The sequence below is a fragment of the Petaurus breviceps genome, unplaced genomic scaffold (genome assembly GCF_028583685.1).
Source record: "Petaurus breviceps papuanus isolate PSGF00001 unplaced genomic scaffold, PetGlider_PUasm1.0 37, whole genome shotgun sequence".
NCBI classification, from domain to species: Eukaryota; Metazoa; Chordata; class Mammalia; order Diprotodontia; family Petauridae; genus Petaurus; species Petaurus breviceps.
In genome coordinates, this window is record NW_027186296.1 from 73,562,931 (window position 1) to 73,581,582 (window position 18,652).

At 39.7% G+C, this 18,652-nt stretch overlaps 1 protein-coding gene across 1 annotated transcript in view; it reads left to right on the forward strand.

The window, feature by feature from the left end:
* Nucleotides 1–365: 365 nt before the first annotated feature.
* BNC1 (basonuclin zinc finger protein 1) overlaps nucleotides 366–18,652 on the forward strand; it is a 177,990-nt gene continuing 159,703 nt past the window's right edge. The window contains exon 1 of the mRNA XM_069098710.1: nucleotides 366–598. Within this exon, the coding sequence (XP_068954811.1) occupies nucleotides 590–598 (9 nt within the window). The 5' untranslated portion in view covers nucleotides 366–589. The remainder of the gene's footprint in view (nucleotides 599–18,652) is intronic.

An 18,652-nucleotide genomic window follows, 5' to 3' on the forward strand; every position in this document is an offset into this window, starting at 1 on the left:
GTCTTCTAAGGAGAAAGGACGCACACATGATGTCTCTTTCTTTCTCAGAGACCCCAATTATCTAGGGTTGGGGGAGAGGGGCACGAGGTACAATCTCAGGCGACCCTGTTGGGGGTCGAGCTTCTAGACTCCAGCTTTCTGCCCCGTGGCATTTGTTTGTAAACGCCAAGGTCGCAGCCCTGGACTTGCCCCAGCTGTGCAAGAGGCATCTCCCTAAGCGCACTGGTTTCTTCTGAGCTTGTTGTAACTCGGCCCGGGGGACAGGTGGAGGGCCCGGGGCGGGCGGCAGCCCCTGCGGCAGCCTACAAATGAGTCCCAGGTGCGCAGCTAGTTCTGCCCGGCCTGGTCTGGAGGGTGGAGGCAGGCCCCTCCCGTCCGGATGCGGCGCAGCCGGGGACATGCCGCAGGGGGGGTGACAGGCGGCCAGTCCCACCCTTCCCCGTGCGCACCCGGGCGCGGTCCCATTTAAACTTCTTCCGCCTCAGCCTCGGGCTCCCAGGGAGGAGTCCCAAGAGGAGGATAGCTCTAGGCTGCGGCTGCGGCGTCCAAAACTCGGGCGGAGTGACACCGCCCCCCCCAGGCTAGTGGGATGGAGTGGGTAAGTGTTGGTGTTGCTGACGTGCGCCGAGTCTGTGTTGTGCGTTCCAGCTTTGGGGAAGCGGGAGGAAGGGAAGGCGCTACTGCTCGTTTGGCAGCCTCAGCCGCTTGCTAGGACACTTCCAGGGGCTTAGCTCCGGGTTATCTGACTCCGGCTGGGGACTTCGCGGGAGAAGGAAAGAGGGAATTGAGTGACCTTTGCCGTTCTGCGCCTCAGTTCTCGGCATCTGCGGCTGGAGGGTCGGATTCACCACTCATATTGGTGGTAGTGGATGGGTCCAGCAATTTTCCAGATTGTGACCAAAACGTGGGCGCGGGAAAAAGGGGACGGAGCTCGTGGCGAGCTTGCTGCTGGGGACGCTGCAGCCATTGAGCCCCTTAAACTCTCTTTGGGCTCTGGTATCTGAGCCGAACTTTTCGTTTTTGACCTTACCTTAAGCGACTATAAGTACTTTTTTCACGGCAGGGGAAAAAGTCCCCAGAAAGGGAAGCAGTTTTGCGCTTCTGAATGCATTCTTTCAGTCCTTTGAAGTAGGAAATTACTGAGAGAGCAGCTCAGTATCCTATTGCTTCCAGTCCCTATGGACAGCTGGTCCGACGGACAGTCTCAGGTGAATTTCACCCACACTTCTGAGTTTTCTATCTTTGTAAGCATTTGGGGGGATAGGGGTGTGTAGAACGAGTCTTAAAACAAAAGTCTGAAGCAGAGGCGATTAAATTAACTTGGCCTCAGGGGGGTGTCCTGGTTCCTGAGAGTATGTTTCTGCAGAGAGGGTTTTCCCTTTATCCCCAAGCTGCTATCTGCGTAAAACAACCAGACTCACAAGCCTGTGCTAACCAACAGTGAGACCTGCATTAAGTACGCTGGGCAAGTAGAATAAAACTATGCAAGGAATTCCTGGTAAATTAGAGGAGGCATCGTGGGGTTCATGAAATATAATTCAATTTTTAACCTCGAGTTTATTTGTTTTTTTACAATAGTTGTGAGTACTGCAGCGATAACACGGCATGGTCTGTAGCAGTAGCTGTCGCAGTGACCACTTGTAAATGGTCCAACATTTTAAAAAATAGTAGAGAAAGAAGTAGGAATGGAAAGATGGAAGGGGAAGGGCAGGTAACACCCCAAATTAAAACTAGAGAGAAGATCAGTATCAGTCTTCCAGTAGCCACCACTGCCAAGAAGAATTCCTTGATTTAATAGTAGCCGTATACAGATGTTTATAGTCTTTAAATATTCAGACTGACTGAGGCTTATTTAAGGAATAAAAGTGGGTATACTGCACATATATCTATGTATTTATATTCATGTTGATTGCTCATTCATCGGACTTGACTCGGCTCTCCCTTCTCGCCCTTAAAACTTGACAATAATGTTCATGGTGTTTAGTATGATGCCTACCACTTAGGGAACACACAGTAAATGCTTTGTGGGGCTAGTAAATTTACTTTCTCCTCATGCTCCACAGCCACCCTCTGATAACTGGGATTTTGAAAAAATAAATATCCTCCTACGTTTTACTATTTAGGATACAGTGCAGTGATCTAATCACCATCCGTGGCTTTTGTAGGCATTCATATAGACTGTTGTCTATGCACAAAGTACACTTCCTTGTATCAGCCTTTCAGATTCCTACTTTGTGTAGACTTCAGCTGCTACTTGTATGCCAAGCCTTCTCTCCTTCCTAAAATATTACAAAAATATTTTGTCTGATATTTTCTTCTAGGAAGAAACTCCCTAGACACTTACTGTGTAGCTCTTAACTTTTAGTGTCTAATTACTTAATTTCTTTGTCTTAATTTCCCCATCTGTAAAATGACCTTGTTGGCCTTGGAAGTCCCTTCCAGCCTCCAAATCCATGATCTTTGACCCACATCATTCCCTACCTTGTCTCATTCTTATTTAGGCACTTGTTATATTCCCTTGGGAGAATGTAAGTTCCTTGGAATCAAGTACTATTTCATTTTTAGTCTTTTTACCCCTACTGCACAGTGAGAGCTGGTCCTGTTATTTCCCTGGTTAAGGGAAACCTCCACATTATTTCTCTGGGTAAGGGAAACCTTCTCCACAGATACAATTTGGCTGCTCTTAAGTAACTTCTGTGTCTAAGAGATTTAGAGTGTTATCTAGGGGCACTAAGAGGTTAAGTGACTTTACAGTGGTTTCACAGCTAGAATCTGTTAGAGGTAGTACTAGAATCCAGGCCTTTCTAACTCCAAGGTCAGTCTTCTATCTACTCACTATCTGTTAACTACCTTTTGCATTACACATAGTAGGTATATATAAGTATTTGTTGAACCAAACTGTTGAATCTCACTAGAAGAAATATAATAGTGACATAAGCCAATGCCCTCATTAGTGCCCTTTAAGCAGCTGGCTGGCCAAAGTAGTTCTGAGGAGGGAGAGACTCATTTACTGATGACCTCAGGTGCCCAGGGAAGGCCTGTGATTACATGTCTTGTTTTGTTCCTTAGTACTTGGCATATGTACTGTGAAAGGAGAAGCATGGTTTTTAAGATGGTTGTACTGTGAAGCCCTGAGCTTTAAAAAGGTGATTGGGTCCTTGGGGTTTATTAACATGTTTACTGCCCAGTGCTAGAGCAACCAGTCAACAGGTATTCATGGATATGTGCCCCAACTAGACCAGATGCTGTGGGATATCCTGCAGGTCTCTGCCCTCTGAGGAGTTTATTGTCTTGTCGGGGAGACAAGACTCACAGGGCATGAAACAACAGCAAACAATCCAAGATAGCATATAATTAAGCATTATGATATGTGGTAATAAAGTAGTAATGTGGATAGGAATTCAGAGAGTAGAAAATACTGTACTTTAGAAGGTGCCTTAGAATTTTCACAAAATTTATGTGTAGATTTCCATGATTAGGATATGGTTGGCTTGTTAAAAGTTTTAACAAAAATAGCCATTATGAGATGGACTAGTTTCACCTGGGTATCTAGTGTGTATGCTACTGTGAAAGTGTATAGGTATCCTAGGAGATCATTTGCCCATGCAAAATACTTCAGAGATTTTTGAAATTTGTCAGGACCATGGACATTTTATTGTATTTTACCTATTGTATTTTACAATGTGCATTGTACAGAATCAAATATTTAATAAGTGTTTGGAGAATGTAGGGATAAGTGGGCTGTTTTTTCAGTAGAAGGCACTGTTTGTCTCACCCTGGAATCAATCTTCCTATTACTATTTACATTATTTGCTATTATATGTTAATTCCCTTTCTACTGTAGGTCCTTTTCCCTCACCTTCCCTTTCTGATGGATAATTCAATGTTGCTTTTATCTTTTTTTTTTTTTCTTTTAAGCAATCGGGGTTAAGTAACTTGCTCAAGGTTACACAGCCAGTTATTTATGGGTGTGGTGCTGAGTGTCTGAGCCCGGATTCGATCCAGGTCATCCCGACACTGGAGCCTGCGCTCTTACTCGCTGAGCCACCTGGCCGTCCCTGCTTTTATCTTTCAATGCTCATGAGAATGGAACCACCACCCCCATCCCCCCAAAAAAGATTTGGCAGCCTTACACCACCTAGAGTAGGCTCTACCCTGTTCCTATTCCAGCATCCCAGGACAGGTTTTGGGACTGAAAGGTTATCTATATGTAAACAAGTATGTTAGCACATACATATATGTGACCATATACACGCATGTGTACATTTCTCTCACATATATCCTATATAGTGTATATATCATATATATGATAAAACTTCTATTCACATATGTGTGTTGTCACATTTTTTAGGGAGGTCTTGACTTGTAATGTCATGGGTGTTGGAAATCCAAAAAATTATTTAGAGCTAGAAGTCACCTCCTCAAGCCCCATCTTTTTACATATGAGAAAAATCGAAACCCAAAGTATGAGTGATTTACCCCAGGTCATTTGGGTAAGTGGCAGAGCTAGGATTTAAATCCAGTTTCTCTGCTTCTAAATCCATTGCTTTTTTCAGTGCACCAAGGAACTCCGTCTACTGATTCAAAGTACTTTGTTTACATCTTTATATAGTGTTATAAGGTCAAGTGACTTGTCCAGGGTCACACAGATGTCTGAGGTAGGAGTTTTAATCCGAGTTTCCCTGATTCCAAGGATGGCCTCTCTGCCCATTATACTCAGTTGCCTTTCTTAAGTGAACTATACATGCACTCTTGAATGACACAAGCTTTGTAAAGAACAGGGTTCTCCTAGGACCTGGTGCTAAATTTACAAGGATAACAATCCCATCAGGAAAAATCAAAATCATAATAACTACATTACTTCTCTGTTAAGGGTTCACAGACTTCATTTGTTTCCTAAGTCTTAAGCATGTCTTTGGGAGCTTAAAAAGACCAGGGTCTCCCCCTGCATCCAGAGCCATCCCCAGTTGTCTTGATCCATATCTGGCCACTGGACCCAGATGCCTCTGGAGGTAGAAGGGAGGCTGGTGATTCTGCATAGCCCTCCTTCACTCAGGTCCAATTCAATCGCAAGTCCTGCTGTCATGATCCTCTTCAAGAATGAAGGACAAACCATACATACAACTTAAGCATGTGGAAAAACTGGCTTATGAGTACATTTGGTAGAAACTATACTTATGAGACAGTGTCAAAATTCAGACTAAAGTTTTAAAAATTCCTTGAGAATGACATTATTATATTGAACCAATTGCATTAATGATTATTAGTCAGTCAGGAATAAGGATTCTGTTCTTGATTGTGGTCAGCACTTATGTCACTGCCAAGAATCTCCAAATAGAATGCTTTGATCAGACTAGACAAACAATTTTTGAAAGCCATATATGTATATATTAACATTTGTTAAATTATTTTTTCAAAGCCTAGATAGTTTTTATTTAAGATATAGTAAAACCCAAAAGATATAAGCACTATAGAATGGGGTTTATAATTTTTAGTTAAATAGTATCCAAGGTAATACTACTAATATAAAACTTTTAATAACAGTTTTATGAATAGGATCTAATTTTTAACTGTTGAAATTCAGAGGAAATCAAGTCATTTAAAAAATGTGTTTGTGTCTACTCACACCCACATATATACATAGCAATATAATTCATTTTTAGGCATTTCAAGAAACAGTAATGAATTTCAAACTATCTTTAAGTTATTTTCTTGAATACCAATCATCAGTCTTTACCTTGCTATAACATAGGTACCAAGTTTATAAAACCTATGTTAATAAATTTTAGGGATAAAAGCAATAGAATTTTACAGTTTCGCTCTGGAAAGTATCTTAGCTCATGAGCCAGGACTCCAGAGGGCCTTCTAGTTCTGGCTCTGCTTCTTTAGTTGTGATGAAAACTCTAGTTGTGATAAAACTTGAGTCTTTTTACTTCCTTGGGCTTCAGTTTTCTCATCTATAGAGTTTGGACTCAATGATATCTAAGGATTCTTTTTTTTTAAACATTTTAATATCTTTTGTCATAATTATTGTGTTAAGTTATACTGAGCTGAAGTAACAAGACCATGCTTGCAATTAATTACCTTCTCATGCATAGTGTATATCCTTAGATCCACACATAATTTAAGTAAAGGAGTTGCTGTTCTCTGAGTGGTTGTATGTGTGCTGGACTGCAAGACACTGCCCTGGATTCTGTGAGGCAAGGGTATGTCTCCCCTTCTTCCTCCCCACTCCTTCCCCCCCACAGAAGTTTATGTCCCCAGTTATGAACTTGAGGGTCTTTGGAAGAGAAACTCTTAATTCGATGGATCCAGCTGCTAAAATGCCAGGCTGTTTATGGGCTGCCCTGAAGCCACATTTCATCAAAGCCTCTTTGCATTTCAGAAGAAGAGACCAGAGAGAAATCCTGGTTCCCATTGTCATCCTGTTTGCCAATTTAGGGTTCTAGTGGCAAGGCAAGGGATGCCTTAAAGAAGGGGAAGAAAAACGCTTGACTTTGTAAACTTTTAAAACTTTCAAACTTCTATTAAAAATTTTTGTTTTGTTATTATTATTGTTCCTTGGTCTTCATTGATAAGTTGCTGGAAACTAGTTTTGGTTATAAACTTTTGCTCAGTGGGAGTGGGGAAGGAGTTAATTCTTAGTTTACAGGAAATCCCAATTTGAACCCAGGTTAACAAGCTTCTACCCTTTCTGACTTTCCACATCCCCTGCACAAAGTGGAAAGTCAGAATTTACAACCCACCACCCTTAACAAGCAAGTACACACATATACACGGAGGTTTGTTATATTCTTGGATCAGATGCTGATAATGCTGTGGAATTTTTAAACCCCTACAATTTTAATTTCTCTTTTCTGGGAGGTGGGGAAAGGAACAGAACCGCTTTCCTAAACTATGATTTGAAATAAACAGCTTAAACATAGGAAATCTACCATCAGAACAACTGCAGGCTCCAGGCAAATATGTTCGCCTAGTTTGTACAATCTGTCTTCTGCCTTTCCCCCCCAAAAATGAAGCTAGTATACCAAGGTGAGTTTAGCCATCTCTGTGTTTTCCCCTCCCCCCTTGCCTTTTACAAATTAAAAATCAGTTTTCTGAAGCAATTTCTTTCCTTGCAACTGATATTTAATGAGCACTCTTATTAATGAAAAGCATTAACTTTGGTTGTTGTTATTGTTTTCAGTTGTTTCACTCCCTGTGACCCCATTTGAGGTTTTCTTGGCAAAGATACTGGAGTAGTTTGCCACTTCCTTCTCCAATTCATTTTATAGATGAGGAAACTGAGGCAAACAGAGTTAAGTGACTTGCCCAGGATCACACAGCTAGTAAGTCTTTGATGCCAGATTTGAAAGATGAGTCTTCCTGACTTCAGGCCCAGCACTTCATCCACTCTACCACGTAGTTGCTGATTAACTTTGGTGGGGGATGCTAAAATTAGTAAGTCCCTGTCCTCAAGAAACCTGCAGTTTAGTAGGTGGAATACTCTTATCCATCTTTTAAATTACATCTCAAATGCCATCTCTTCCAGGATGCCTTCTTTGTTTGGTAGGGTTTTCCCCCTAAGACCAACACTGTTTTGTAATTCTATATGCTATAGTAAGATCTGTGGTTGTGGCTTTTCCTCCTTATTAGACTTAAAGAAAGCTCTTTGAGGGCAGGGACTTATCCAAAGTTTGTATCTGCACACTGTAGGTGCTTAATAAATGTCAGTAGTTTTGTCTGGAAGAGATGATGTGTACAGATGATCATATTGAAAGTAACTGTGGTCTTCATTGGACAGTTGGTGGAGACTAGTGACTAGCTTTGCTAGTAGTTCTAATGGTAAATTTCTTCCCTTTAAGGTGTTTATTTCAAATCATACTTTAGGGTAGGGGTTCTCTTCCATTCCCTACCTCCTAGAAAAAAGAAATTAAAAGTCGGAAGGTTTTTGCCAGGTGAATTACAAAGAAAGTTCTATTATTAAGAAAAGAAAAGATTACCTCAATTTTCCAAAATTTAACAAAGCAAGTCCCCAGCCCATTATTCCTCTTTCCCTAAACTACCAGTAATGAAAAAGAAAAACATCAAAATGCCAACATTTTATTTGAAATTTGAAAGTATTTTTACATTTATAAAAAGAAGATTTAAAAATAATTCTGCTTTAAAAAAATATATCATCCATATAGTAGGAGCTTGAACTTTTTCCCTTTTTAAAAAAAAAAAATAATGCAGACACATGAGCTAGATGGTATAGTAGATAGAGAGCTGGCCTTGAAGTCAGAGAGTCCTAGGCTGAAGTCCCATCTCTGACACATACTGCTGACTGAGAGACCCTGGACAAGTCATTTACCCTCAGTGCTCTAAGAAACTCTACACTGCTTATAAGGTACAGAAAAGGTACTGACTTTTATTGGTAGAAGGCATTTTACTCATTTGGCAGTTGTGTATAATCAAGTCATCAAGCATTTATTAAATGCCTGCTATGTGTCAGGGATTATGCTAGTCCCCTGGGGAATAAAAAGAATGTTCAAAAAATAGTTCCAGCTGTGTAGGGACCCAGGGACTAATGGAGGAGAAAACATGCAAAAAAACCATCATAAACAAGATATGTACAGGCAAAATTAGTGATAATCTCAGAGGAAAGACAGTAAGATTAAGGAGGCCCACAGAGGCATCTTTCAAAATGTAGGATTCCAGAAGTAAACCAATGAATCACAGGTCCAGTTCTCTGTTCCTCTCTTTAATGATACAAAGAAAACTTTCCGAGAGAGATGGTGAGATTCATTTGGCATTTGGTTAGACCTCAAAACAGATAAACCTATTTACCTATTGGGTCAGGCGGATTTCCTCTCTGATAGAGCAAGGATGTTTATTTGCAAGTGAGACCTACCAGGGTGCACTGATTATACTGACCAACCATTCAATTACACTCCAAGTCTTAAGGATAAAGAGATGGTGTTCAACAGTCCTTACTCTCAAAGAGCTAACTTTCTAATGTGGAGGTAGCAAAATGTAAAAAAGATATGTAGACCTATGATCATTTGAGGAAGGAGAAAAATACTAAAAACCAAAGGATCTGGAAAAGGCTTCGCTGTAGGAGCCTTAAAGGAATCCAGGGATTCCAGGAGGCAGAGGTGAGGAAGGAGGACATGGGAGAGGTAGGAGAGGAAGTGAGTGATTCATCCTAAGTATGAAGCTGTTTTCTGTTTGTTGAGTTTTTTAGTTTTAATCTTTAGTCTTGAAATATTATACTTTTCAAAAAATGCAGTTATTTCATTTTGGAGGGAACACTTGGGGGTTTATATGGAGAGAAAGTATAATTGTACCTAAGCCATTATGGTACTGATATACTTGGCAGAAGGAAATGGAAAGTGGAATTCTCTAACAACTTATTCTTTGTGTTCCCTCTGCCTGAATGATAGTACAAGTAAGTGCCTTCTCTTCATGTAACTAGAAGGGTCAAATAGAATGATGGGATTGGAAGAGACTTTGAGAAGTCTTCCATTCTATCCCTCTATCCCTGGATTTCACAATGCCATTCTACAGAAAGAATAGGGCATAATCAAAGCCAGAGAATGCAAAGGGACAGGGTGCTTCTGGCAAACAGCCATGAGGACTGAGAGTTTCTAGGGTATTTGTCTCCTCCCCCCTCCCTTGACCTTTTCCCCCCTTCAGTATTGAAAAGATGTCTAAGGAGACCAGCAAGAGACTGGGTGAAGTAGCTCAGCTGTTCCTCCCCTTCCATTCCCCCCTCTTCCCCACCCCCGCATCAGTTATGAAGATCAAGGAAAACCTAGTAGATAAACAGTATTGGCAGGTATGCATTTTTCCTTTCCTTACTTGAATTCACCAACATTTCTTTTCATTTCCCCCCTTCCCATTTTTTTTGGACCCATAAATCAAGACTGACATTCAAGTTACTGTTTTCTAACACTTGTTCAATTAGAAAATTCATATAGTTGACCAAATACCATTGTCATGGAAGCAGAAACTGATAATGAGACTTTTGTTGCTTATGATATAGATTTTAATATCTTTAAACCATAATGATATTTACTTTCTAGTGCCAAACTTATGCAAAGCAGTATTTTAATCAGTCATTCTTCTAGTTTTTCCTTTTCCAATTTTTCCTTAATAGCACCACTCTGAGTTCTGCCACTGAGGAGAGGAAATCTTTCTTTGGACCCGATTTTATTCGTGAGCCAGGTATTAGGACTGGTTCGAGCATAAAAATGGCTGAATTGTACCTGATAGACCACACACGTGGCTGCCTTTGACTCTTCTTTGTGCTTGTAAGGCAAGCAAGAAGCAACATAATGCAGGTGGGTGCTTAGTAATTCTCAGGTAAAAATAACAGGGAGGCTGGTCAGGGCCATTACCTATGGCCTTAGGTATCTATATAACAATAACAAACAAAGTGAACTTGAAACTATAAAATACGAAGGTGAATATGATCTGATCTGTTATTAATGGGAGGTGTAGAGAATATAAGATGATGCTTTGTCTATTGTTTAATTGTAAAAAAAAAAAGCATTTAATTTTAGAATGAAACCAGTTAGAGGACTCTCCTCCATCAAGGTGTCTTTCATGCATTTACTCAAATTATATAAGATTCTTTGAGAGGAACAACTGCAGTAATGATTTTGTATAATGATCCTTTGGTTATCAGTATTAAGGGAGGCATAAAACAGGGAGTCATTTGCCTTCTGCAAGTATTCACCACTGTTATAGGGGTAAATGTAGAGTTCAAATGTATAGGGTCTATGTAGATCCAGATGAAAGAGGGGTACTCAGTAGATCTTAGGGGCCTCTAGTGTATTCTGTTGGCAGATGACAATGTCCTGATTACGTTAAGCCTCAGAAATTTATAGGGCCTTCTTGGTATGCTATTGCATGGTTATTTCAAGACAGTGGATCAGCAGTCCACCCAGAAGAAATTGAATGAAGAGTGAATCTTGCTAAGATCATGACATGTAGTAGGAAGGGCTGGCAGCGCACTGAGTTCTCATTTAGTACACCTATATAGGCGAGGCACTGCTGATAGATAAATGACAGGAAGAAGGTAGAATTATTGCTCTTGTCCTTTGTTTTGATCTATTTAAATTAAAAAATAATTGCATAAATACAGAATAAGGAAGAAATTTCATGTGGAAAAAGACCTGAAGATTTTAGCTGACCATGAGCTAAATATAAGCCAATGATATGCTGTGGTTGCTTAAAAAAAAAAAAAAGTAATGAGGTTTTTTTTTTTTAAGTTAACAGATGCTTTCCTTTTTTTTTTTTCCATTGAAAAGTTTAGAAACATGTGCAATGTGTAACACCTGTGGACCTCCCACCTTCTCATATCTCTACATTTGAGTTCCATTTGATCCTATTAATTTTACCTATACTTTTGATTTTTCACTATGCAGTGGTAGTTTCCATTTTCATTGCTGTAGTTACTATGTGCATTGTTTTCTTAGCTCTTGCTTATTTCACTCTCCCATCAATTTGTATGTACCTTTCCATGCTTCTGTGTATTCATCTCACTCCTCATTTCTTACAGCACCATTACATTTCTGTACCACAGTTTGTGTAGCAATTCCGCAATTGATGGACATCTACTTTGTTTCTAATTCTTGTTTTTGTTCAGTTGTTTTTCAGTCACACCTGACTCTGTGAATCCATTTGGGGTTATCTTGGCAAAGATATTGGAGTAGTTTACCATTTCCTTCTCCAGCTAATTTTTACAGAAGACAAAACTGAGGCAGACAGCATTAAGTGACTTGCCCAGGGTCACACAGCTAGTGTCTGAGGCCAAATTTGAGTTTGGGAAAATAAGTTTTTCTGACTCCAGGTCCAGCACTATCCATTGCACCACCAGCTGTCTCTTCTACTTCTTAATTATCACAAAAAGTGCTGCTATAAATATTTTGGAGTATATAGAGAATTTAAAAAAAAAAATCATTGGCTTCTTTGGATTATAACAAACCCGCAATAGAGTCTCTGGTTCAAAAAACATGGACATTTTAGTTACTTCATTTACAGAATTCTAAATTGCTTTCTAGAATGACCATACCGTTTGCATGAGAAGCTCCACCAACAATGTATTAGTGTGCCTACATTTGTAGGCATATGTATATGTCTACATTTAGAAAGAAATCTCTTACTAGTCTTTCTGTTCTCATTTTGTTGCTTATTGCAGCCCTTGCCTGTTGTATTTACTCATTCCTCCTGCATTTCTGTTATTCCTGACTGAGAGTTCAAATACATCTTTTTCAGTGTCCATTTTCTTTCTTAAAAAAAAAAAAACCATTTCAAACTCTAAAGAATGTCCATCTTTTGTCCCGTATGGCTAAGCTCATATTTATAGAATAGGTTGCCCTGGGCCCTATCCTAAACTCCATTGTTCTTTTGTACACATTTTTCCATACCTTCCTTTTTTTTCCACTTGGTGTGGAATAGTTTTATGTTATTCAAATGTACTTTCCTTTCTATTTGAAGGTCTTTTTCCTGATGGCTTGCAGAACTTGTTATTACTGAATCAAACAGTTAAATTTAACCATACTCCATGTGTCTCTGCAGCCTTGAGCTGGAGGTCATCTGTGAATTTTTTTCAGTTGGAATTTTATTTTTTTGCATTCAGAAGGTCTTGGTAGTTCTGTTACTTCCTTCATTATGCTTTGAAGTTTTTTTTTTTTTAATCCTGTCAATTTCTTCTGGAAGATTTATGATCCATTGGTTATTTCTGTGCATCCCATCTCCAGGATCCATATGTTTTGTTTGCATAGTGGGTATATTTTCTTTCAGTATTTTTGTTTTTTGCTTCTCTTCTTTTAGGCTGTCCTTTACTTCTATTTGCACTCCCAGTCTATTGTTCTCTATTTTATTTCTTGGATGAGACTTGCCATTGCAGATTCAAACTTTTCTATTCTGCTTATTATATTTCACTGTGCAGGACACAAATATACTTTCATAATTATCATTTCTCTTTTAAACAACCCAGGAGATTCATGTTATGGTTCCATGTTCTCTTCAAATTCCACAGGGCCTTCTGTTATGTCAAATGTTGATCGTTTCCCCTTTTTTTGGTTTGTTTTTTGGTGAGGCATTTGGGATTAAGTGACTTGCCCAGGGTCACACAGCTAGTGTCAATTGTCTGAGGATGGATTTTCACTTCCCTTTATTTTGCAAGGAGCCCATATTTCCATCTGTTGTTACTGTTTTTCCTGTTAGTTTATAGTAGCACTTTCTGTGATAGCTAAGAATTAGAAGGGTCAGCTAGGTGGTGCAGTGGATAGAGTTGGCCAGGCCAGGAGTCGGAAAGACTTCTTAAATTCTAGTCTGGCCTCAGACACTTACAAGCTGTGTGACCCTGGGCAAGTCACTTAACCCTGTCTGCCTCAGTTTTCTCTTCTGTAAAATGCACTGGAGAAAGAAATGACAAAGTGCTCCAGTATCTTTACCAGGAATACCCCAAATGGGGTCACAAAAAAGTCAGATGTGACTGAAAAATGTCTGAACACAAGTTGTGGTACAGAAATGTAATGGTGCTGCAAGAAATAAGTATGATGAATACAGAAGCATGGAAAGATAGGTATGAATCGATAGAAAGCCTGAAGTCTTCAGCACCTTTAGTCTTTCTCTCCCCTTACTTTCCTTATCACTGACTCCCTTCTCTTATTCTGGTTTTCTTGGGGGCTGGATCTCAAAATGTCTCGGCCTCTTCCAGCCTAGATCTCTGCTCCAACTGACTTTTTGGTGGTTTAGGACTATCCCAAGGTAGATGTTGTGTTCTTTCCCTCAGGCTTAAGGGAAGGGGGACTCTTACAGAATGTAAGAGGTGGGTTTTGATGAAAGCATGTGTTTGGTATCTTTGGGTCTGCTAGTGAAGCCTCTCTATCAGGGTCGTATCAGTTCCTGAATTTTGGGGTATTTATTGCCTTCTTTTGGATTCTGGTTGTCCGGACTGGGGAGACAGCTGAAGTTGTTTTATCCTTGGCACATAATTCCTGTTTTGGAGAGGTTTGAGAGGTTGTAGAGGTCAGAGAAAATGTCTACTCTGCCATCTTGTTACTCACATGACCCAGCAGTCTCCAGTAATGTAGTCTTAGGCTTAATTTAAATCATTCCATTGAACTATTTTATTGCCACATCTGAAGGATTGTGTTTAATCCAAGGTACCACATTTTTAAAAGGTAATTAGCATGAGGAACTACTCTGCACAGAAGTAAAAAGGAAAAGGGGGACTGATAAGCCTGCAAAGGGAAAGTCATAGTAGCTCAGGTCAAACATTTAACCATATCAATTGCAGAGGACGAAGAGTATACCTCTAGGTTACTCCAGAAGACTGAAACAGTACTAGTGAATGCAAAGAAAGCAGATTTATAATTCAATTTAAGGAAGAACTTTATTAGTAACAGCAGAACAACAGCTGAACCAGGTGACTTGAGGACTGAAACTGTTGAAGTTGAGGTTAGATGATCTATCAGGGATGCCACTGAAATGGAACTTTTTATCGAACTACATGACGTGGGAGGTTCCTCTCACTCAGAGTCAATGATTCTCTGATTTCCAAGAGGTAAATGGACAGTAGCATAAGAAATACTTCACTATTTCCCAAATATAAGCCTACTTTGGGGAAGGATAGAAGGGTGTGCATCATCTGATAAACACCCCGTGAATTTATGAAATGTAACAATGGTGTGTGGAACTGTTGGAATCTTATTGGAATGTTTCCAGATTTTCTCATTTCTCTCATCTGCATAGGCCTGCCCTGTTTTTCCCCACTTTCTTTTACATCCTGTCTTACAGAATTCCAAGGGAGTTGTATATGAGGATGACCGCCTTCTTGCCAAGAGGTATCTTTTTCAGCCTTGGTTTTATTTTGTTTTTTAAAAAGATGTAGACTTTCTGGTGTGCAGTGACAGTCTGTGATGGGTTCTTTGCAAAATAGATGCCAAGGCTCTATTGTTTTTTCTTTTCCAGCAAATACAGTTGCATTTTCTCCTAGAATGTTTTCTTTCTAAGAGAGTATCTGTGTGTTTTGCTCCAGCTAGATAGGGTTAGTCATCAAAAAATTGAGCTGATTATCTGTGGAATGTGTTGTTGTAATTGAAGCCAGACCCCCCAGTTATGAAGTTTGAATTACACTGAATCATGTTTCATTCATTCAACAGCCATGCCTAGTATAAACATTCACCAATAACGGCTATAATCAGTGTAAATGTTTGCGTTAATATCCTTTATATAGTGTGAACAGTACTTTAGTGTACACCCTGCTCGTATTTATGCAGTATTGCGAAGCACTTCCCTTCTTCCACCCTGTCCCTTCAATCAAAGTTTCCATTCCTGAAGATCTCAGTTAGCTTTCAGGCAATCTGATTATCTAATTGAAGTCATTTACAGTAAGGTATGAATGACTAATAGCTTAATTTTCCCAGAGGATATTTGCATTTAAAAAGCAGGGCTTATTAACCAAAATGAATCTCTCTTTGGCATGATCTTCCTGGGAGGAGCTGCTTCTTCTTTGGTCTCTAGGGGAAGGAAGGCAAGGTAAAGGGGACTGAGGGCAACTCCCTTTACCCAGCTTTCTGCTCCTCTAAGGAAACTAGTTATGTGGCACCAGCTACCTCTATTGCTTTTTAATTTTCTTTTTGCTTGTAAGCTACATTGATATGCAGCTGCCCACAAATCAGATTATTTCCACATAGGTTCAGTTAGACTTGTGCAATTAATTTGTAAACATCCCTTGGAAATCTACCCAAGAGTTAGTTTCCTGTTATAAGTGAGGGCTGGAGGCTTTCTTGTGGAGTTAGGCAGTTCTTGTAGGGAATGGGTACAAAAGAGGGCACTATTTATACATGCAGAAAGAATACTTTTGTCCTGGGATTAGACAAGTTGTCTCAATATCTAGCCCTGCCAACCTACCCTGACCTACCATTTTCAGGGTTATGAGAAATTCAAGGTCAAAAATTGGGGTAAAGGCTTTGGGGTTTCCCTTCTCAGACCCATTTTTTAAAAAAAATATCTGTTCATAAGAGAAACAATGTTAGGAGTCTTGGGAGGAAGGAGTTGGACTATGTCCCAGATCTTGAGTTGGGCTCCATTTTTTAAAGGGACAAACAGCTTCCTGTCTGATCTCTGCAAGGATGAGAAGGAGCAAAGATGGCCCTTGGTAGGTTTTGAAGTTCAGGAAACATTTCTTTTCATTTTCCTGTCTCTCAACAACTGCTTTCAATTGCTTCTTGTCCAGAAGCCTGGTGAAGATAGTATGGAAAATCTGGTGGCCTTTCTGTAGGAGTAAGAAGAACCAGACCTCTTGAGCCCCTTTGGGATTGAAGAGAGGACCATCTTCAAATGTCAACCTAGGTTGTCAGTACTTTAAAGTAGGAACCAGATCACCCAGTTAAACCATGTCTCTGAGATCATCAGATAGAAACAGAGTATTAGAACTAAATGGAATTTAAGAAATAATTGTGATCTGACCCCATCATTTTACATTATAGCCTATATTTGAGTCAACTTGGGTTTCAGCTGGTTTCCTTTTATTTTCATTTGACCTCATTTTTTTCTCCCATCATGAAGGCTCTAAAGGAATGGGAAGTGTATTTCATGTCTCCTCGAGATTAACTTAAAATGAGGTATTCAAGGGTCATGTTACATCTCGTAATTCAGCACTTACCAACAAAATTGGAAACTTATTCTCACACCAGAAAGGGCCCATAGGAAGCAACAGGGGGACAGCAAACTAGATGTAATATGGAGAATGAACTTTCAGTATGAGTTCCTAGGGTCCTGTGCCAAAGGGGCAGGATAGAGTGATGGTAGATATCAGAATGAGAGATCATTAGACTTTAGGGTTCATCTTGGTGATGAATCCAGAAAGTGGCCACTTGTCTCTCTAGGAGTTGGAATGAGGTTTTCACCCAGCTTGTAATAACACTTCTCTATTACCTGTTTTTATGACTTTGATATTGTGAAGAGGGATGCTTGAAAACCCTCCTCTTAGCAAAACCCTCTGAATGCATCTATTCCCTTGGTGGAAGGTGAAGTTGAAAACTTGGATCTTAATGGGAGCAGCTGCAGCCACCGGGGAGTGGAGATTTTAGAACTTTATCAGAGCAGTTGAATACTACTTAGAAGTTTTAATGTTTGTTTCTTTTATTTTCTATTCCATTCAGCAAATGTATGCTAATTTATGATGCAAATGTATAGTCCTCATGGATAACATGCAGTTGAAGAGATGAGAATCTTAATAGGAATAAATTATGATAACCTTTGCATTTTCCGCATTAGACTAAATGAGATGGGACCAATCCTGGATCCAGTCACAAGTTGGAAAGAGGGGAACCTCAATAAGTCCATTTTGTACTGGTATATGAAGCATTGGAGGGGAGCTGGAGCAGCTTGTGCTTGGAATGCTGCCTAGTGATTTCCATAGAGATGACATACTGAGGAGCTATTCCAGCCCCACTCCTGGGAGGCATGTGAGCAAGCATAGTGCCTTCCCCCCCTCCTGCTCTGCCTTCTGACTCTTGGTGCCCATGTAAAGGAGGTGCTACTTTGGAACGAATTTCTGTGCCTTGCATACAAGAAAAGGAAGAAAATCCAGAGAGAGGGTGGTTTCCTCAGGATCACAAGGCCATTATTTGGCAGAACCAGAGCTTTCGATCTTCCTGATCCTAGCCCTGTGTGTTCTACTTTGCAGTACTGTTATGTTCATTAAAATTTTTTTTTTTGGGGGGGGGAATGCTTAGTATTTTCATTAAATTGTCATCTGTGATTAAATGATTTTTGAGAAGCACCCATTGTAATGGACCAACCTTGGAGTCAGAAACCTAAATTCAGGTTGCACCATTGACACTGTGGTAGGTAGCTATACATAAGCCAAGAAACATTTCAATGACCCAAGAAACTCTGAGATTATAAATTTCAGATGAGTTGCTACATCAGTGGAGAGAGTTTTCTATGCCAGAGAAATCCCCACATAGAGGAAATCATAGGTCTGGACAAAAAAGAAAAAAAAAGTCCACAACAGTGTTTTGTGTATATATTTATAATTATTTATTTTAATATTTTAAGGACCCATGATTATGTCCTTTGGTTATTCCTTCCACCAGTAAGGATTGTGACCCTTCTGTGCCTTAGATGAGTTTCATAAACTACTATTACTAAAGAATCTGTCACCCTGCCTAAACGCAAAGCCAGCCTATTTTGTGAGACCTGTCATAATTTATACTCACCTGGCATAATCTAAAGAAACGATGATCTGTACTCTTCCCTCCTTTTTTTCTCTGCCATCCCCCTACCCAATAACAATCACGTCAGGACATTAAAATCTCATCTGCATATTTTTTTAATGAAATATCTTAGTTTTCCAAGGATCTATAAAGCCAATATCAGTAATCCCCTAGTCTGATGCATATACATTTATTACTTAGTAGATAATAAATTACTGATTTAGATCTGGGAAGGACAAGTTCTTATTGCAAGATATCTGAGAAATTTATCACCTTCAACCTAATAAAGAGCATCTTCAAACTTAACTAGGCTGGTCCTCATTAGACAAACATATAATTCTCCCCTGGATTTACATTTAAAACCTCTACAGACTTTAAAAAACCAACAAAGCCATAAAACAACCTTCACTTGATCCTAATGTTTCTGCTAGCTGTCTTCCCATATGCCT